General features: G+C 40.1%; 2 protein-coding genes and 1 long non-coding RNA gene across 3 annotated transcripts in view; 2 read left to right on the top strand and 1 right to left on the bottom strand.

The window, feature by feature from the left end:
- The window catches only part of LOC144210340 (netrin receptor UNC5D-like), a 65,212-nt gene extending 63,360 nt beyond the window's left edge, over nt 1-1,852 (top strand). The window contains exon 20 of the transcript XR_013329365.1: nt 572-1,852. The gene's annotated coding sequence lies outside the window, so the exon portion shown is untranslated. The remainder of the gene's footprint in view (nt 1-571) is intronic.
- A 2,140-nt stretch (nt 1,853-3,992) lies between these two features.
- On the top strand, nt 3,993-19,174 carry tnfrsfa (tumor necrosis factor receptor superfamily, member a). Its single transcript, XM_077736963.1, has 10 exons — nt 3,993-4,280; nt 12,952-13,147; nt 13,847-13,978; nt 15,299-15,410; nt 15,493-15,626; nt 15,693-15,791; nt 15,872-15,918; nt 16,525-16,806; nt 16,887-16,923; nt 17,269-19,174. The coding sequence occupies exons 1-10, from the start codon at nt 4,248-4,250 to the stop codon at nt 17,568-17,570; spliced, it is 1,374 nt and encodes a 457-aa protein (XP_077593089.1). The 5' UTR covers nt 3,993-4,247; the 3' UTR covers nt 17,571-19,174.
- Nucleotides 4,064-5,101, bottom strand: LOC144210343 (uncharacterized). The gene is made up of 2 exons (XR_013329366.1): nt 4,797-5,101; nt 4,064-4,303 (listed from the first exon to the last, which is right to left on the bottom strand). It is a non-coding gene; the product is annotated as an uncharacterized LOC144210343 (long non-coding RNA).
- Nucleotides 19,175-21,057: the final 1,883 nt, after the last annotated feature.

The raw sequence follows: 21,057 nt of genomic DNA, 5'->3' as shown, positions 1-21,057 counted from the left end.
TTGTGTTTTTTTTAATTGTCATCCAAGCATGTATGAGGCAGTTGGGTAGATTTTTCAGATTGCAGTTTGAAATGATGACATTTGATCGAAATGTGTCGCTTGTGTGCTGGTGGGTGAACACGGCACTCCTCTTTCCATGTTCTTGGTAGTGTGTGTGTATACACGTGTGTGTGTGTGTGTGTGTGTGTGTGTTGAGGGTTTGTGGTATGCTTTGGATTAGCGCGCTCTTGTGGCTGGCGCGCTCGTCCCGTCTGCTGCCGTCTGGAATCAGACAGCAAACATCAGCAGTCGTCTGTCTGAATTCTTCCAAGACCAAAGTGTTTGGATTTCTCCTCCCAGCCAAGTGTCTATTTTTAATCGTCTTCTCCCACTCACAATTAGCAGCATCAGCATCACCCTTCCAACCCATTTGGGTTTAAAATCCACTACCAAATGAGTTGGAATACTGTGTTGTTTGTTAAACAATCGATTTGAAACATCGAATTGAATTAGACACTTTTATTGTCATTATACAAGTCTAATGAGTTCCAAGCATTGTTGCCTAATCTTCACCTATGCCTCCTTCGATCAGGCCAGGTCAGGTGACTCATCAGCCCAATGACATCACCTGGCCTCAGACAAAAGGCCACATTCCTGCACGGCGTGCTAATCCGCCGGGTTAACGTTCAACCAGACTCGACAAGTCGAGCAAGGCAGGCCCTTCGCCACCTACCCCAGTTCTACCCGTCAGCCTGGGTGTGCGTGGGGGGCGCTGAGTCCGCAAGTAGTCTTTCCAGAAGTTTCTGCCAACAGCCTCGGCGGCTTCCAGACCCCCCAAAATCATCCACGGATCCTCCCAGCGCCTCAATAGATTCCGTGATGCAAAGACAAGACAGTGCTTTAACTACATATGGGAGAAACTCTTCACAAATAGTTGCAAAGTTTACCAAATCAGCAACTGTTGACCTTCTGGTACTTTCTAATCAAGATAAGACAAATATGTAGAGGCCGCCGTTCCTTACACATTTTTTAAGTGTCTGCATGTGCCAATATTGCTGCATGACATAAGCGACAAAAGTAGCTACCTTGAATCAACATTGCAGCATTATTCCTCAGCACCTGCGAACTTGAAGTTTGTCCTATTTTTTTCTCTTGGCTTCCTACCGCCTCAACCTTCCTAAACAGAGCCACAAAAACAATACCCGGTGGACGTCACGCAGGAAGGTTTGTCTTCCTTTTATTTTTGTCGGCCTTTTCCGCGGTCGGTCAGCGGGTCATGCCCTGTATCACTGCCAAAAGACAAACATGCATTCAATGATTTTATACAATTTGCCTTTACGAGGCTAACAATCATGACAACGGTCAGTAAATCAATCCTTAATATTCTACAATTTAACTATTAAAGAGAAAACAACTTGCTCCTGGATGGAATAATAAACAATGCTTATTTTGTGCACTGCATGGGACAAACTGACACAAAGGTTTTTGTGCAGAATTTCTTGAGCAACTCTATATTATTGCAACATTCCTGCAAACAAATGTGTTTTTCTAAACTGATTGCCTGGCACTGACTTTGGTAGATGTCCAATCATTCAAACTGTGACAACTGGCTTTGCCAGTGCTACTTTCTTGGTGATTTTGGTGATGCCAGTGGATAAAACCAGTAGTATTTTGCATATATTTCCCCACAAGAACCTGTACAAGTGTCGTAATCCCCCAGGCATCTGTAGTTTGATTGACATTTATGTTTCCAGTGGCTATACAAGGAATGAATAGTGATGGTTATGAATCTAATTGTGGCTAAACAGGTTTATGGAAAGGGAAAATATACTCAAAGTGGCAAGTGATGTAAAGCAGCTCATTAGTAGTGTTTTTTGTGTAATCGAACATTAATAATATATATTAATATATTGAATACTATCAGAACTAAAATATTTAATTTTCCAGTTACACATCCCTACAGCAACTTAACTTAATAGAAGCCCATGATTTAAGCACAACACTCACACACATAAACACAGATATTTATTCCCACTGGCCTCGAGTAAACAAACACAAGTTTTCCAAAAAGAATTAATCTCACCATATAACAGTACACCCACTCATAATCATTATACACCAATAAGATAACACACATATCTACACACAGCTGGTTAACCCAAGGTCAGTGGCATTCATACACAGTCCTACCAGTGAATGATTGCATCTTTTCTTCGTGAAGTGTCATGAAGTAGCCGATGATAGAGCGCAGGATGAGCTCGCCGATAACTCTACAGCGCACTTCCTGTTTTCCAGCACGTCGCCAGTGCTTGACCTCCTGGAGGAGAACACAGGATGTGCTCCCAAGACACACACACATAAACATAAGCTTTCCTCGACAGATATTCACAAGTTTAGTTTTTTCTCAAACTTGCCTTTCTTTGCCCACCCTGTTAATATATCTGGTATGGACAGTTTCCTGCTTTTCCCTTCCTGGTTTTACTAGGTCGTGCAGTCTCGGAAAGACAATTCCAACCTTCGTTTTTGCCTTTTAAGTCTGGGTGTGGCCACCTTTCACGTTCAACTTGGACATAACAGCCAATATTTTGATACATGTGCTCTTAAAAAAGCAAACTTTTGTACCATTGCGCTCAGGATCACGAGCAATAGACATGGACATCATGAGGTTTTATCTCTCACGACGGCTCACTCAAGATTCCTGCTAATTACAGTGCTTTCCTTCCTTCACTCCACCCAGGGTCTCCACATTTATTTATGTTTGCAAATGACCCCAACTTGCTACACTTGAACTGCATTTACTGGGACCACAAACAGTTGAATTTACACTCCATTTATTCAAACTTTATTATTGTTTTTGTTTGTACTCGTGTCCTATCTTCAATATACTTTTCTTCAATTGTATTTATTTTTTTGTTCCATTTGAATAGGGGTATTTAAACTTTTTTTGTATCCGCTGTACATAGCACGCTTTTTTTTTACAGACAGGCGGTACTTTAGCTACCATGAGATTAGATTAACATTAGGCGGAGTCATTTTGGACAGGATGTTTATGTCTTTTGATGTTGAACGAACATACCATCCCGATTAATGGAGAGCATGAAGCCTCCAATTGGTACATTTTGATGTAAAATTCACATTTCCACATACATGAGTGTAAATTTTCACAGTTCACATACCACACTCAAGGACACTGACCCTCATTCTGCAACAAACTCTCATACCCGGGGCCTGGAAAGAGCTGTCTCATATCAGTATCATTATGCTTATTATTATATTAAATTAGATTCTGTTCGTTGCACTGTGTTTGTTCCACCCCAGCTTATCAAATTAAGTTTCATTCCAGACTGAAAATCTTGGCTATCTATGCGTATATTGTGTCTCTATTCTACTTTGTCACTCCTTCCCCCCTGAAGGCTAAAGATAAGAAATAAAGATAGTGACAAAGATTATTTTAGTTTGTGTTAGTCCACTTTTTGTTACTCGTTATTTATGTTAATTGAGAGTTGAGTTTGTTTTCCTTCCCCTTGCATGCACCAATAATTATTGTTTTTCAACCTTTATAGGAAACTCATTTACACTGGCTACCATTGACTGCATTGGACGTCCAATCCTTTATGTATGTATAATAACAAATTCTAACTCACTGGAGAAATCCTCATGGTTTAAATGAAGTAGAAGTGTCATTATCTTTTAGTTTAATTAATTTCCCTCACGTTGTATTCAATAATACATTTATTTATAGCTACAGAACTAAAATACACTTATTTTAAAGATTAAAACCTTAAAATCTTTCAAAGGGAATCATGAATACTATGTATGCTGATGCTTAATAGTTATATAAGAACAGGCATGTCCAATTTTTGGTGTTATTTTGGGAATTTGCCTGTGTGAAACATGTTTTAAAAACGGAGAACGTTGACCCCAGCGCTTTATTAATATTTAAACGGGCTGGCCATTATTGGCTGTCTAAAAGTTGGCCTCATACATATTTGATAAGTCCTCGTTCTGATTGGATAGTTGGCTTGGCGTCACAGCACATCGACATGTCAGTGCTAGAATCAGTGCAGCTGTCTATTCCCCGGCATTTGGAATTCACACACATTGGAGAGAAGTAGCCAACGATTTAGACTCATGAGAGAAATCGGATGACGGAGTAGTTTGGATCTTCCACTTTTTTTCTAATACCAGCCTTTCTTGTTCTTTCCACCACGCGATCGTGTGTAATTGTAGACACTTTTTGGCTGCAGAAGTCTCGGAACTTTCCAGCCATGGACACCGGGCCAGCTGTCGGGAACTTCAGCGTGAGTAAAACCACTTGAAATACCTGACAAAATATATTTGTGACATTGATTTATCTTTATCCAATTGGTAAGAGATCGACTAAGACTGATCTGTGAATAACAAGGTTTATGATGTTGCAAAATGTATGAATATGCATCTGAAATGCATGCATGCGCGCGCACGCATGAGTGTAATGACATCAATTAACCTAAAGCTTTTAAACCTAATTTAAGTTCAAGTTATGAATGGTAAAAATGACAGCAGGTGCCGTTTGTGGATTTCTGCAAGAGCATTACATTTGTACCTGTCACTACAGTAAATATAGATATAAAGAGTCATTCATTTTTCTATGCAGGAGTCTCCTTCCCTTATAATTAAAAACATTTACTTTATTTCTTCTATCAAGCAATGCATGCAAATGAACCACAAATAGAATCCAACAAGTGTTGTCCAACACTAATTGAATAAACTATTGGTGCATTGAAAAAGAAAACTCTTCTTACAAGAAGTATACTAAATACTTTGAGAAATATGACCTGGGTTCTGGGTTCGAAATCAGGTCCATCCTTCTGTGTTTATTTTCCATGTTCTGCCCGGGCCTGCGGGGGTTTTCTCCGGGTAGTCCAGTTTTTTCCCAAACTGATTCAGGATGTCCCTCCCTCCCGGCTTTGAAGTCAGCTGGGATAGGTTCCATCACCCCCCACAACCCTTGCAAGGATAAGAAAATGAATTAATGAATGATTTATTGTACACCATGATTGGTTGCATGGCAACCACCACCTAAGATCTGATAAAATGTCCAATTATTTCTCCCTCTAACACCATTTTCTTTTGCGGTTGTGAGTTTTATAAGTCACATTTAAGTTTCAATTAGTATTTGCAAGTCACATTGTCCTCCTTGTACTGTCATGTGGCATTTTTATCCCCCGTGTGAAACCTTTACAAAGACCTTTGCAACTTGTGCAAACTCCCCCCGCTGCTTTTCCTCATGTCGGGCTCCGACGTCACTGTTTATCTTTTGTGTAAACCGCAGTACGTTCTGGAAGAGGCCTCGCCAAGTGGCCTTGTTGCTGGGGGACTGCAAGGAAACAAGACCCCCACCCTTGATCCACCCACACACCGACTCTGCCTGCAGCCTAATCCCCCCCACAACAGCCTCCCCATACACATAGATAGCAAGCCTACGTGCCTGCCTGCTCTGTCCATTTCCTGTACACGCATGCCATCATATTAGGGGACATCAGTTGTAACTGTAAACTTGATTCTAATCTCTTCTGCGTCTGCTTGGGTGTGGCTTCACACAGGAAATGCCCCCCCCACTACAATCATGGCACCAAAAAGGCCAAAACAGAAATCTGGGATGGACTGTGGGAAAACTCTTGGGTAGTTTTATAGCTTGGAATGAAATGATGCAACAGGGGTGCAATACCTGCAGCAGGTGATCCGTCAACACGTTGGATTAGTGGATGAGAAGGGCACCCGCGTCGTGGCATAAGTCCCCGGTTCGGTCTATTGGAGAGTGGCTGACTCACACAGGAATGTGTTACCCAGCCAAATGGGCATGTGTCACCTTTGCAGGTGTGTCTGTGGTAATACCGCGTGTTCACATTCTAAAGTAAGTCTGAATGATGTCAACGGTTTGCTTGTGAGCAAAACACCAGTAAGGCTTTCTTGCCAATTAAGGCGGTGCGTGGTGTATTGAAAAAATATTTCATGAACGGTCTCGCAAATCATTTACAGGATTGCCGCAGGGAGACGTCAGTGTTGTTTAGCTTTACTTTACTCTAAGTAAGGACAAGCATAAACACTTAGTACACATAACAACTATTGTCATGATTCATCAATGTTTTTTTTTAACTTTTTTCAAAAATGCTATTTTCAACATGTTATTGACTTAGTTTCTTTAATGTTTTTATTGCAACTTTGCCCTTTTAACTCACCTAAATTAGTTTTTAATTGTATATTGCTAACAACACTTATTTCTACTTTACTTCTCTGTACCAGTTACCATAATAAAGGTTGCAGGGGGGTGCTGGAGCCTATCCCAGCTAACTAGACCTGGGATCAAACCCTTGATTTTTTAACTGAGCCCAACACACTCACCACTTAACCACCAGGCTGCCCTCCTATTTCTTTTTTGGTATATTTTTAAATCGCACTATGATAGATTTGGAGCCTCACTGACAAAATAGTGTACATATATCAAATAACGGCTGGTGATCAGTAAATCATATTACTGTCAGTTTAATATATTGCTTATTGGCATGAGTTGCACTATTAGTATTTACTGTACTTCCATGTGCCTTTTTACAAGGTTGCACAACTCTGTCCATCACTTGTACAGCTGTCATTGCACGGTAGCTTTACACAACTATTCTTGCATGGTTCAATTGTCACGTCCCAAAATGTACTTTGGTTTTAGTGCCTTTTGTACTGTAAAAAATGTTGGGAAAAATCTGATAAGGTTACGTTGTGGCTCTGGAACTTCAAATTTTCCATATTAACTCGGGCATTTTTCCTGTCAGCTGTCATCACTTTGTCAATTTTGGAGGTGTTTGAGATAGAAGGCAAACTTTTCTTCATGAGTGGTCTTTAGATTTAGTATCACTTCAGATTTTGTTTTTAACTGAACTGGTTGAGAATAAGTATGATAACTTTCTAAGCTCATGTGCATATAAAATGATAAATCTACAATATAAGTAGTGCTGCACTTGTAAGTTAAATTTTCATCGAAAGCTCTTCAACTGGAAGCTTTTCAGAAGTTTGAGTGTCTTTTTTGTTTGTCGCTTTAAAAAAATAATTGCATGCTGGTCATCCTTGTTGTTGTCGTCAGTCTCGTGAACGCGTCTGATTATTGTCTAAGTCAATCAATCCATGAATAAAGCTGCAGCAGTGGGTCACTGATCTGCTTGCGTGATAATCGGCAACGATTGGTTGCGCGTCCGCCACGACAAATAGTACACTTTGGCGTGACGGAGTGTCAGCAGTTACTGGGAAATTAGACACATTTTCTAAGTTGGCCTTGAAATGGGATGACTGGTTCCACTTTTTTAGAGGTGTCAGCTGATTGTTACAGATTTACCCATTTTCCGTTTTTTACCTTTCTTTTTATTAATTGTGTTAGTTCCATCCAAAACAGATTGATTGACTTATCTATGAGATGCAGTTCATTATTTCAGTACTTTTCCATCTTATTTAGGACAGCAAAGCCTCTCAGAATCACAAAATAAGTTGTCATACTGAATCTTTTTCCCCTTTATGGCTTTTAACAAAAGAGTTACCAGTTTCAACACACAGACAAATCAGAAAAAAATATAAATGAGATTTGTATGTATATTTTTGAGGTATTGGATGCTTAAATTTGCATGGCTCACATCTGTGTTGCTGCGTGTCATTTATAACAGACGCCAAGCCCTAATTGCCCTAATGTAATTTGTCATAGCAAAGGCGGTGTGCATTCTTCAATCTGATAGTCAGCCTCTCACGTTGTTGTCATTTTCGCCCTCCTCCTCCTCTACGCCGCCATTCGTCTTGTGAGCCGCCGTTCGGGCCCAATCCAGATCGAAAAAGCCTCCGCCCATCGCCCAGGGTCGTGCACATGTCTGACTTTGTGCTTTGCCTTTTGGTCTGGCCATGATAGCAAAACCCTCCCCAAACTCCCAAGCAGACTAAGTCGGGTTTTATGCGTTTGAGCTCGGCGTCAGTCACGCGCCGAACTGGCCATTCATTACGGTCGATTGTTTGCCAACGTCGCCTAACCTGTAAACGACACGTGCGCCCCTCCTGAGGAAACTCAAGAATGTGTGTCGCGGGGCTGCAAGCTTTCCTCGGTTAAAAATATCCTGGCCGCCGGATATGTTGTGTGTGTGCGCGCAATGTGCAGGCCTTTTTGGAAAGGGGGTAGAGGGTGACTGTGCTGCATGAAGCCCTTGTATTGTCTCAGCTTCCTGTCCTCCCTGAGAGGAGGGGGCCGCTGCTTTTCACACGCTCCCACTCAGCCACTCGCTCTACACGCCATTGTACACGCATACTTCAACACTTTGCCGCACTTTTTACGCTGGCTAGTCGCCGCGGGAGACGCACTCGGTCCACGTTACCAATGAAACAGACATTCAGTCTTATGTTAAAGTGCTTAGAGTCAGTATGTATGCATGTCTGCACACATTTCCACCTTGGGAACTGGGAACATTGTGTGTGAAAGTGGACCATGGGGTCCATTGTCCACACCTAATAACTGGCTGATTTATCAGGAGCCGAAATAAGACTCTATAACTTTGACAGATTCAGGAAACTTAAAGTCAGAGCTTCATAAGTTCCATTTGTGAATGTAGCCTTTTTGTTCCAAGAACTTAAAGTAAAGAGACTTAAAATTGGCTAATTTACAAAGGATATTGGTTTTAAAAAACAATATTGCAATGTTTTGAAAATGCATCCATTTATTTTTAAGTATTCATGATTAAAGGATGGCCAATTCTTTTTGAATAGGAGGGTTGGTATAAATAATATGTACCTATTCATCTGTCAATAGATCTTTTGAAATTATTGATCAATATCTAACAGTACTTCTAAGAATACCACCTACCTGCCAATTCCCACCAAAATTTCAACTGATTTTTGACTGTCAAAAACTAAGGAATTGTAAATTATGTTATCTCTAGTTTTCTATTTTGTTTTTATTTGGTTTACAATTTGACAGTGTTTTTCTGTGGCAACCAAGTTAAACTTAGTCACTTAGTGGAGTTTTGGCTGCGATATTGATAAAGTGATGCAGTTCTATGGGCCTTAATGACGTAACTGCAGTCAAGTGCAATTAAGCATTATTCATGTCATATTTTGAACTCACTCAATTACTCCATACGTTGATCGTCGGCATTCAACGCACACATGTCAACTCAACTCGGAGCTTAGCATTTCTTGGCTTGTCACGAACAGCTGTAACGTGTTAACATGGCCTCTTCTTGGCCCTCGGGCACGTTTGGATGCACGCCGCGCTCGCGGTTCGAGAAAGGCGGCGGCGATAAGGACATAGACGGCAAAAAGAGGCACGCCGGTCGTTTGTCACGATCGTTTACGAGACGTTCGTCTAGTTCTCTTCCATCTCCAAACCCTCGGCGTGGAAAATGGGAGGAGTTTAGTGATTAGTGGGTGGTTTGAGCGCTTATTGACTTTGACCTCCCTGCTGCCTGCTGTTTGGAAACTAGTCGAGTTGTTTGGCTTGGAGCAACAAATCACGGCGCGAGCGTTGTTTGGCTCGTACTCAAAGTCTAACTGCGCCGCATAAACGGCGGTGGCAGACTTGCAACACTTTTTCCACTGTTTGAATTACAGATGAAAGCTAGGAAAGTTTAGTATCGTGATTATAGTCAGCAAAGTGGCGGCGTCAGGGCTTTACTAATCGCGGTGCCGCAAATCAAGAGCCAATGCAATAATACTCAAAATATGATGTTACAGCGTTCCCTCAAAGATTTTTGCAAAACAACACAGATATTAGGAGAAAATATTAGACTTCAAAATGTAATATATTAAAAGAAATCTATATAATGAACTGGCTGGCTACCATTGACAGCAATGCATAAATTGCAGGGTTTGGTAATGAAACTTTTTAGCCAATATGGGTAAATGTTTAAAAACTATTCTACTCACACTTGAGTGTACTTCAATATCACATGTTTTTACACATATTAGCGTGTACATATTTCACCAACCAACATAACTTTACATTCACAACACTAAACCCTATAAATGAGGTTAATTATTCTTTCATTTCTGCTTATGTATGATGTAATTTTGTAAAATAAATTCTTACAGCTCCTTGTAAAATCAAAACAACAAAAACACCAACATATTTTGTCGTCGTTTTAACTTCTAGGTGGAGTTAATGATTAACACTTAATGAGAAAAGCATGGTTTTAGTCAGGATGCATCTCTGTAATAAGGTACACATCGTCCCCGCTTACCATTCGGCTCCGGCTAAAATCATCTACAAATTATTAAATAAACGGCTCCTCTCTTTTGTTTAGCCCACTCCTCCCGGTTGTACAATCACGTCAGGGATGTGCGTGTTGGCTAAATAGTCATCACTAAAACGGCCCATTGATAAGCAGCTTGGCGGATGTCCTGTCTTCAGAGAGTGAGGAACCTTTTCCAGAGGAAGGCCTTTCCTTCATTCGATTGCAACTTTAATTGCTTTAACTTGCACACCAGTGGCATCCTCATCACAGTGGCTCTCTGTACTCGGTGGACTGGACCAACTTTTGTGGTTTAGAAGGGTGTCCTGCACTACTGAGGTTACGGTCAACCCCATGTCACATGTGGTTTGCCAAAAGTAGTATTTAACGCACCCCCTCTTGTATTTTTTGCCCACTCATTTGAATTTGACAGACCGCTAATGGTGATAAACATGTCAGTTTGCAGACTATGTTCAGGGAATGTTTCACGGCAAGATTTGTCTCTGTACAGTATGAATTTATGGTGACATGATGGTGTTGTGTTACATTCTGAAAATCTCCAGTTGACTTTTAATTTTCCCAGGCCTATTTCCCCTGTTATGTACAAAACGCACATGTGCTTCCTCGCCGTTTTTTTTTTTTTTTTTTTCACGCCGGCCTTCACTCCATCATGCATTCTTGACATCCCCCCCACTCCCCGCTGGTCTCTCACACACAAACGCACTGTGTTCAAGTCTCGATAGACCACCACTAGCAGACAAACCCCCCCCTACCCCACGCCTCATCTATCCATCGCCCGCCTTTCCTCTTTTTTTTTTTCTGCCGGCGTCCAATGTTTGGATAGATTGTAAAAGGCCTGATTGTGACTTCTCGTCGCCACTTTGGAAAGTCTGACGTGAACAACTAGGAGGAGTAAAAGGCAGAAGTGGGAGGGTGGCATTAGGGGTGGGGGGGGCACAGGATGAGAGGCAGGCAGAAGGGAAAAGTTCTTCTCAACACAAGGCATGGCGACACTCCAAAAGTCCCACTCGTCGTCCTTTTATTTAGCTTCTCGCATGTGGCCTCCATCTTTATCCGTCCCCTAACACCTAATCAGACCAGGACCTGATTAATAATAAGACATTTTTATGACTGTAAAAATATTTTCTCTATAAATAGTTGTTTTGTTTCTAATTGTGCAGTAGTTTTATAGCTTCCATTGTTTTTGCATTCCAACAACAATTTTGATTTGTGATGTGTTTAATACCACTTTTTTTCTTTGAATATTATATTGTTGTTGCATACTCGCTTGACTGAAAGTAATTTGTAGACAGTTATAAATGCATTGTCTGCTATAAATGGCGCTAGACGTCCAATCAATTTGTAGTGGGAGCGAATGAATATTAGTTCATTCCTGCCATGCTCCAACCTCAAATGGATTGGACCCTTATCAGTAATAAACTATTAAATATTAAAGTATATCTTGGCCCAAGGAAGAACTACTTAAATTTAATTCATTGTATCTTATTGTCTCCACTATAAATGTTCATTTGAAGTGGGAGGGTTGACAGTGGTTGATTAAAAAAAACGTTCATTCACTTCAAACGTCTACTAGTCATGGAGTATAATTTAATGACCATGTATATATTTTAATGGGGGTCTTAATTTTCCTTATACCTTTTTAAAAAGAATAGGTCAATCTTTGACAAATGGGAGGGTTTTCTGTTTAGTTCTGAAGAATATTGGGAAGCTGTTAAAGCTTTTAAATTAAACTGAAGCATTTTGGCATAGCGTCAGCAAACTGGACAAAAGCCTTCCAACGCAAAGCTCTCATTTATCTCGACGGTATCGCATTGCATCGGTGTCGCATGTCGCCTATTTCAAAGCGTCCGCGTTGGAAGAATGTGGGTCATTTGAAGTCGAGACACTGAAGAGTGTTGTTGGCCCGTGAATGGGCCCTTCTCACATTGACGTGCTGAAAAGCGTGCGAAGAAAAGCGCCAGCGCCCGAGGGGGGCCTCGCTAACGGAGCACGGCCCAGTATTCTTCTGGATAGCCCACCTACACAAGTCGGCTATTATACACCCAATGAATAGCCATGCTATCGCATTGGACACTACCGTGCTTACATTGTCGCTTATATCAAGGGTTTAGTTAAAAATAATCCTTAAAAAATTCAATTGAAGGTCATTTTTAGCCTAAAAATATACATTTTAAAAAGATATATGTTTAGGGTTGTGTGTCATTGCTGGTGTTTTAAGCCAGAAAATAATAAAACATCAAAATGCACACAATAGCATTCAAATTCAATTTAAATACTGACTTTTCTGTTGATTTTCTGACTGTTTTTCTATGGGTAACCTTGGTATTCTCCCACATTATTAAAACATCAACTTCATATTGAATAATATAAGTGATTGCATGTGAAAAATAACATCTATTTGTGCCAATATATTGCCTGTTTTTCCTGCAGGCGCGAAAACAAACAAATAACTTGATGGATTAGCCTGTCATTGTGATTTTGCGTAGCACACGTGGTGGGATACTGATGCTTTAATCTGGTTCCCACGGCAGATGTTCAGGTCAGATGTTCAGAATCAATGTGCAGATTGCAGACAGAAGGCAACTCATGAAGAATCTTTTGGCTCTTTGATGTGATTCCGCTGAAAGAGCTCAACTGTGCAAGCATATTCCAGTCAATAAAGCAAAGGCTTGTCTTTATTTTTTCCTTCTTTTTCTTTTTCTTGGGTCGTTTCACCCCTCAGGTGCTGCTGGTGACACTCCTCCTTTTGCTCCTCGCGAGTTTGCCGGGACGAGCAGACAAGCAGCCCCCCGCGGCTCAGTGGTCCGCAGTGGCAGACAATGACTTCCGGAACGTCACCCTCCTGCGACGACATAGAACCTGTGTGGAGAATCAGCAGTATAACTACCAGGGATTCTGTTGTCTTAATTGCCAGGCTGGTATGTCTGTTTTGTACTCAGATTTGGGTGAAATTTCAATACCACAGTAGAAAAATGCACAAATATTGTGTAATGCATTTAAAAAAAAAGCTTAATAATTCAAACCAAGCTTAAATAGTCAATACACTCATTTAAAAGACCAAAACAAATTGCACAGTGCACAACTAAAGTACAACATGAGACGCATAGGAAATACACAAATATGATGTGACAAGAAAAGAACATTTCAGGAAATCCACAAAGATTTTGGCGAAAAATCAATTGCAAACTAGAAAGAAATGTGTAGAAGTTATGAGTATGTCTAATGACTTTGGACTCATTTTGTTGAAGCATAACCGAATATTATTTTACACTATTGACATGCTGAAGAAACACATTAATCATTAATTCATCAAACACTTTAGTAAAGCAAATAAATTTAATACCGGAACAACTCCAGCGTTGTAATCTAAAGAACAAATTAGAACTATTGTACACAGATTATACTAGTTCACATTATGAAAACACTTGAATTGAAGGTGCGCCTTATAGTCCGGAAAATACGCTAAGTAAAAAAAAAACTGCAAAAAAAGACCTGTTAACAATACAAAATATTTGACAGAAAGAAACATTTTGCTTCTATAAAATTTTACAAGCTCTGTGGAACAAATACACTAGAAATATTAAAATTTCATACAATGCTTTTATTGTCGTCATCAGGGACGTATGTGCAGAAGGAATGTGATCATGATCACCAGCAGGGGGTGTGTGCTCCCTGCGAGCAAGGACTTACGTACACTGAACATTCCAATGGGATGGACCGATGTCTGCACTGCACGCATTGTCGAAAAGGTAAACACCAAACAAATACAAACTTCACAATGCAATACAAAAAAACTGAAATTTGACTTCAATTATATTGCAGGGGATAAAAATATCATTGAATTTAGCAGGTAGGGTCTTATAAGTGGGTTCTTCCTGTTTTTTTCCAAGCTGAATCATAATGGAAAGTCGATCTATGTTTTATTTTTTTCGAGCTTTGAAAGACGCTGCCCTTGACAATGCAGAGTGATGAAGTTACTCGGCGAGAAAGGGCGTGTCTTTTGTGGTTTTGTTGCCATCGTTCAATGAGGGAGCGTCCCAGGAGGGGGGCTTACCTGGTCTGGTCAGGGCGTGGTTTTTTTGTGTCCCTCTTGAAAAGGAATTGGGTTACGCCAGCTCGCTCTTTGGGTTATAATCGCTTCTTTTTGTCCTTGGCCCTGAATGTCTCCACGCCCTGATGATCTCGTGTCCTCTTTTCACCTACCTGGGAAAATAGCTTTGAAGAAGGACAAAGAGTGTCTTTGTATTTAGAGGTGAAAGATTAAGCTTTACTGTGAGCAAAATAATTACCGTTGTTTTGATAGTGCTTAAAGAAGGGGGCGTAACTTTAATGTGTTAATTGCGATTATCCATCATAAAGATTAAACGAAGTTTTAATCGCAGTTGGCATTCCAAACAATGCAGTTCTTTGTCCCGGTAAAGCGATGATGCCAGTAAAGCTAAATAATTTTAAGTTCAACCACCAGCAAGTTGAAAGAGTAATGGGTGCCATTGGTTATAGTGAGCAATTTCTCAATGTGTTTCTTTTTATAAATTAATTACAATGTTGAAGTTTTGTATATTTGTCATTTATATATATTTATATATGATATATTTTTTAACCACTCATCAATACTACTATGGATGAAAAAACATCCCACAATATGTTCTTTGGTCATCATATTTTCTGTTCATTTTTCATTATTCATCTGCAAATCTGATGAAACAAATTCCTTAGATATTCACAATTTGATCTAGTTCACATTTTTCCAAAATTTATTTTGACGGCAAATATTATTGTGGTTAAAATTCCATTACTCAAGGTTAATTCATTACAAATGTCAAATTAATAAGGCTTTTTTTGGTAATCAAGTCCCACACCTAAAACACAGACATGAATGCTAATTGAATCAAATGAATATAATGTTATAATAACTGAGAAAGTTTGTTAATACAACAAATAGTTCATTCAAACTTTATATCTTATGACCTCAAAATGCTATGGGAGGACTATATCAAGCGAATACTGGGTTGTGTACTTGAACCTTCATATGTTCTCCATTTTAAAACAACTGTTTTTCTGGCCAACAGACGAGATGGAGACGGCACCCTGCACCACCACGTCCGACACCAGATGTCAATGTCGACCTGGAACCTTCTGCTTGCCAGATCAAGCCTGCGAGGTCTGCAAGCGTTGCGCCACGTGAGTCTCCAAACCGCAATAAATCAACCCGTCCTGGCCGCTCAATTCATTTCATTGATTGGTCAACTAATCGTCTGTTTAGGTGTAAAGCGGGTGAAGAAGAATTGAAAAAGTGCACACATTTTTCCAACACGGTATGCCGGAAGCGTGACCAGTCTCCAACCCGGTCGCCGCAGGCCCCAATTCTGCCCACGCCCGCCTCGCCGGCAGACATATGTAATGCCGCCGCCTCTCCGTTTGGTCGCTCTTTGGTCTTCTTTCGCTCACTCATTTGCATCGCAGGGGTTCCCGTGCTGATTTGCATCTTACTGCTCGCCGTCGGAATTGCCGGGCTCGCCGTGTGGTGGTTCGCCATCAAGCGCTGCTCCTTCGCCGGAACATGTAAGTACGAAAAGCCCGATGTGTGTGACGGTGTCGCTTTATTCATGTATATATGTATATATTTTTCTGCTTTTTGACAGGTGCTAAGAGTCACTGTGACAATGGCGAAATCATCAAAATCCCAATTGTAAGTAAAATGGAGATACAAGTACTAAGTACTATTATATTTGTTCTGATCATTTATATGTGTGTATTCAGTATTTGCTTATTCTGTCGGTATTTATTAATTGGCTGCCCAAACATTCAATCCATCATACAATCAATTGATAGATGGTCCTACAAATCATTTGCTTTAGATACCCTAAAAACACAATAAAAGAGTATGTCAATAAATATAGTTCTTTTAAATGTAATTACCCTAGATACTGTATGTCTGGGGTGCTGAATGTTAGGGTGGGGGTTAGTTGAACCCTGGTGTAAAGTATCAAAACAGCTGTTCTTTAACGTCAACTTTACATGAGGGTTAGCTAAGTGAAAGGGTACATGAAGGGCAAAGCCATTAAAAACATACACACTTGTTCTCATAAATAAAGACACTATGTAAATAAGTAACTTCATTTTCTTTATATATTATAAAGATGGACACACACACGCACACCACAATTACTTTCCATTCAACCGAGTATGCAATAATGTAGTGTTTTACAAAAAATGCCATCCGCCAATACCCAAAACGGCATTACTACTAGTAAACAATTAATGGTACTTACTACTTCTATTTCTTTCTCAATAGGACGAGAGCGTCCCCGCATCAGTGGAGTGTCAGAGTAGCCGCAACGCCGCCCTGGAGGGCGACGAATCCCGCCCAGAGTCGCGTCCACTCCTGCAAGAGACGCAGACGAGCATCAAGGCGTCTCCCACCCCGGAGGACGAGGACCGTGGATTGGGCGACAGCTTGCCCAACACCACTAGCTCATCGCAGACCAGCCTGTCGGCGCTGCCTGCCGCCGCCTCCTCATCTGGAAACAGCCCACAGCAGAGCCCCACTACATGCAGGATAAGCGTCGGCGCCATAGTAAGTGTCCATTGGAAAAGATGTTTTTCCCCATGTATTATTTATTTTTTTAAACTTAACGCCCTCTGATTTGTCCACAGGAGGATCCTCTGCAGTACCGCTTGCTGCCATTGCATGGTAAGAAAAATTAAAGACACTTCTACAGAAAAACCAATGTCGGAAGAGAGTAAAGTGTTTGTCACTGATGGAAATAGACGTCCAATTTATTTAAATTGGAGTCAATATTTATTCGTACTCCCACACTCAAAATGCATTGGACGTCTTGCACCATCAATATGTTAAAAAATGTGAGATATTATTATTTTTAATTGCAAATTTAAAGATGGGGATTCAAAACCAGCCCTTACATTTTAAAATAAATAGGATTAGTACAAAGTAAATGGTTGGAATAATAAAAGAAAGCCTTTTTAAGTACTATCATAATTACATTCTGACCTCTCCGCAATTCTACGTCTGCTGCAGAGTCTGAAAAGTCCCTGAAGAAGAGCTTCGACTTATTCGACAAATATCTGGACGTGAGGATCCACAACAAGTTCTTCCGTATGATCGGCGTGAGCGACAACCACATTCGGCTGGCGGAGAGCGGCGCGGCCTGCGACAAAGTCTACGAACTGCTCAAGAACTGGATGCAGCGCCAGGGCCTGAAGGCCGACATCAATCACCTGCTGCATGCCCTGCTGGAATTGGACCAGCGGCGTTCGGCCGAGATCATCGCCTCGGAGGCACTCAGGCGAGGCTACTACAAGCACGAGACCGCCGCTTGAAGGAGGAGGGGACGTCCCCTTGTCGGACTTACCTCCTCGTTTCCAGAGCCAGTAGTTTTTCTTTCCGAGACTCGTAAGTGACAATTTTTTTTCTTATTATTTTTGCAAAACGGTCAAGTCGACTGCTCGAAGGAAATGGAAGAATGGACAATGCACGTACTCGGCGCCATCTGCTGGCGAGCACATACACTGGTCCGGTGCAAATGATGTTTTTATAGACAAGGCCTTTAGGACAATGTCGCTGTCCATGGTAGCTGTTTGTTTGTCATTAAGAATTTTTGGGGTGTTTTTTTTCCTCATTGTTGGCTCCTATCAGTGTTGTCTGGCTTTTTGTTGTTTGAAATTTGAAGGGGTGCTCGAAATTGGCTTTGGTATCCTCTGCAGGCAAAGAAATGCTCTCGTAGATCAACTTTTTTAGGGTCATTAGATTCTGTTCTAAAACTTTGACTTCAATTAAGACTTGAAGTAACTCATTTCCTGCACTCAGAATTTTTTTAAGCCTTTATCTCTAAAAAAATAAGATTTTTAGTCCCATAAAATAATTTTATATGCCATTCAAAACATTAACATTCGACTTAAATTAAATGATTATATAATTAATATCATAAAATCGTTCAACAAAATAATTCACTACTTGTTTAATTGGGTAAAAATAATGCAAAATTTCAATTTTAAATAACATTTTAATTCTGTCGTCCAACATTTACTCAAAGCAATGCAATATATTTTTGCAAAAATACTTTTCCATCTAAATTTTATAGACTAAACCACAATTATAATTACAATATTAAATTTTATCTAATGCAGAACAATGTGCGCATCTTTTTAGGGCTCAAATTGTGTACATAACAGATGACTAACATTTCCAAAATGTATGACAGCTACACAAACTCTCTTTTCACCTTTTTATTTATTTTCTATTTATTTTTAACCCCTAATTCTTATTTATACCCTCATAGCGGCAGAACACTAAATTAAATTTCAACCTTTCTTTTTAACCATACTTATCAATATGGATAACTTAGGCTTGTGGATCCTGCTGGTAATATTTCTCCGAATTGGCAAGAGGAACCAATCATGATTTTGGGCCTATGAAAACAAAAATGACCTCACAGTTTATGCAAAAAATAAGTTTAAAAAATAACAGCGGTGACTTGGGCGGCAGGTACGGAACCTTTTGTCCCGCTTAGCATTAATGAAGGAAACCTTTTCTTTCTTCTTTTTTTGTTTGTTTTTCTTTATTCAACTTAAAACTTTGTCATCCCGCTCTATTTTTGTTTGTTAACGTGCGTTTTGTGTGTGCACGTATCCTACTGTATCGCGATGCTCAGTGCTGGCGCTGCCATCCAATGGCCTGCGTCGATTTCAAGGCTTGGTCACCTGACTTTTTTTTTTTTGTTAATTGAGATTGTCATAGTTGTAATACGATATAGTTTATTGTAGGAGAGAGGCAGAAGTTAAATGATATGTTGATGGAAGATGACGTTGAGATGTAAGTTATGGAAAATGATGTATATTTGGATAAATATTTTGTACAGCTTGTTGGATCATTTGAATTGCTTTCAATTCTGTGATAAAAATAAACCATTGTATTTTGTAGGGTTTTTCTTTTTGTATATTTCATATTTTCCAAGATGACTGAATTTGCAATATTAATCCTTATTTAAAATTCTTAAATTATTATTTAAATGTGTACTTTTCTTTGCAGATATTGCGATTTCCAAGGCTTTTGCCTGATCAAATTCATCATAATCACAGCTTCATAGAACTTAACCAAGTGTGTCTCCTGCTATTTTTGTGGTCACAAGCAGTCATTGTTCAGGCGACCAAAACGCCTGCAAACAAAAAAAAACAATAAATTAGATCAGTGTCACTTTTGTTCGCGTTCCTACCGGAGAAGTCAGATGACAAACAGCCTCGTGATTCTTCACTTCTGGGAAATGGTGAAGCTGCTTTGCTCATTAGCTATAGAAATTCAGATTCAATAATGATGGGGAATTGTGCCAAGTAACTAACTAAAACTGGAATGGAAAGCAGACAATAAAGCTTTGTCAGTTTGGGGGGCGGGCACAAAATGCAAAATTGACTCTTAAGTTAGGAAAGAGTAGTATCTCCGTGGCGTAGAAGTTAACTCGTCTGCCTTTGATGTGGGTGACCTGGGTTCGAATCCCGGTCTGGAAACATTTTTCACTTAGTTGTTTCTGTGTACTTCTTGTCAAGAAACTCAAATGATTACAAAGGAAAGTGTAATCACTTGGTTGGCGCAGAGGTTAGTTCACTAGAGTCCCGTCCAGAAGACCTTGGTTCGATTCCTGGTCGGTACACATTTTCACTTAGTTGTTTCTGTGTACTTCTTGTCATGAAAGTCAAATGATTACTAAGGAAAGTGTAGTCCCTTGGTTGGCGCAGAGGTTAGTTCACTGGACTCCTGTCTGGTAGACCTGGGTTTGATTCCTGCTGCCATCGTTTAGCTGAAAATGATTGGAAAGAAGACTTGGAAAATGGAACAAGAAGGAAAAAAAAAACTTTTTAATTTATACTAAACGCTTAGTCATACTTTTCAGTAAAAGATTATATTCCAAACTGCCTTCTGCAGTTTGGAAGACAGTTGGAGGGACCAGTCTGTGACGCTTTCTCGGGTCGGCCTTCTTGCCTGGTCAGTCAACCGCCGACACCGGGAAGCGAACTCACGTTCTCTACGTGTAAAGGCGAGTGTGCAACCCACTACACCAACTCGAGATTTCCCATGGTGCTGCAGTTAGGAGGAAAAAGAGGGGGGACATGTCCAAGGTCCTTTTCTTCTTTTTGAGGTGACACTTTTTCTCTCTCATTAGTATGCATCATATCGGCTTCACAAAAAGCTTTGCTTGTCGTTTATCTCGTGAGTCTTGTTTATGTGCGCGGTGCCAAATTGCCCGGGTGGGAAAGGGAAGAAGAATTTTAAAAAAAGGGCGGTAGGGTGTTGGGCTTCATTCATTTTGAGAGGTTTCGGTAGAGAATATTTGCCCAATACCCTACTGTTCCTGATCCCTTTTCCTAGGGAAAAGCTTGGGGTGGGGAGGGAAATATATTTTATTTGAGCAACTATTTAAGAGGAAAAAAAATAGCAAGAGAAGAAGCAGCTTCTTTAATTGCTGACGGCCTTTTTAAATGACTTCACCAAATTGTACAGATTAAAGAGAAAAGAAATAGAATCATATTGTACAGATATGTGACCAGCACTCCTAAGGAAGTTATCATTATTATTAAAGCAATGAGGAGACATTGAACAACGCTGTACTATAAACATTTTCTGTAATGAACCTGAAACTGATGAAAGAGTCTACGATAATAAAAATCCTTGATCATTATGTAAAAAAAAAAGAACACCGAGTTATCGTTGGGTTTCTTTTTTAATAAATTATATCTAAACCACCACCAGATAACTTGTTTTTCTTTCCTGCATAGGAAAAATTGATTTTATCATCCTGATAAAGCTTTGGTTATC

The sequence above is a fragment of the Stigmatopora nigra genome, chromosome 17, assembly GCF_051989575.1.
Source record: "Stigmatopora nigra isolate UIUO_SnigA chromosome 17, RoL_Snig_1.1, whole genome shotgun sequence".
Classification (NCBI taxonomy): domain Eukaryota; kingdom Metazoa; phylum Chordata; class Actinopteri; order Syngnathiformes; family Syngnathidae; genus Stigmatopora; species Stigmatopora nigra.
Note: the sequence above shows the minus strand (reverse complement) of the source record. Positions and strands in the feature narration are given on the sequence as shown.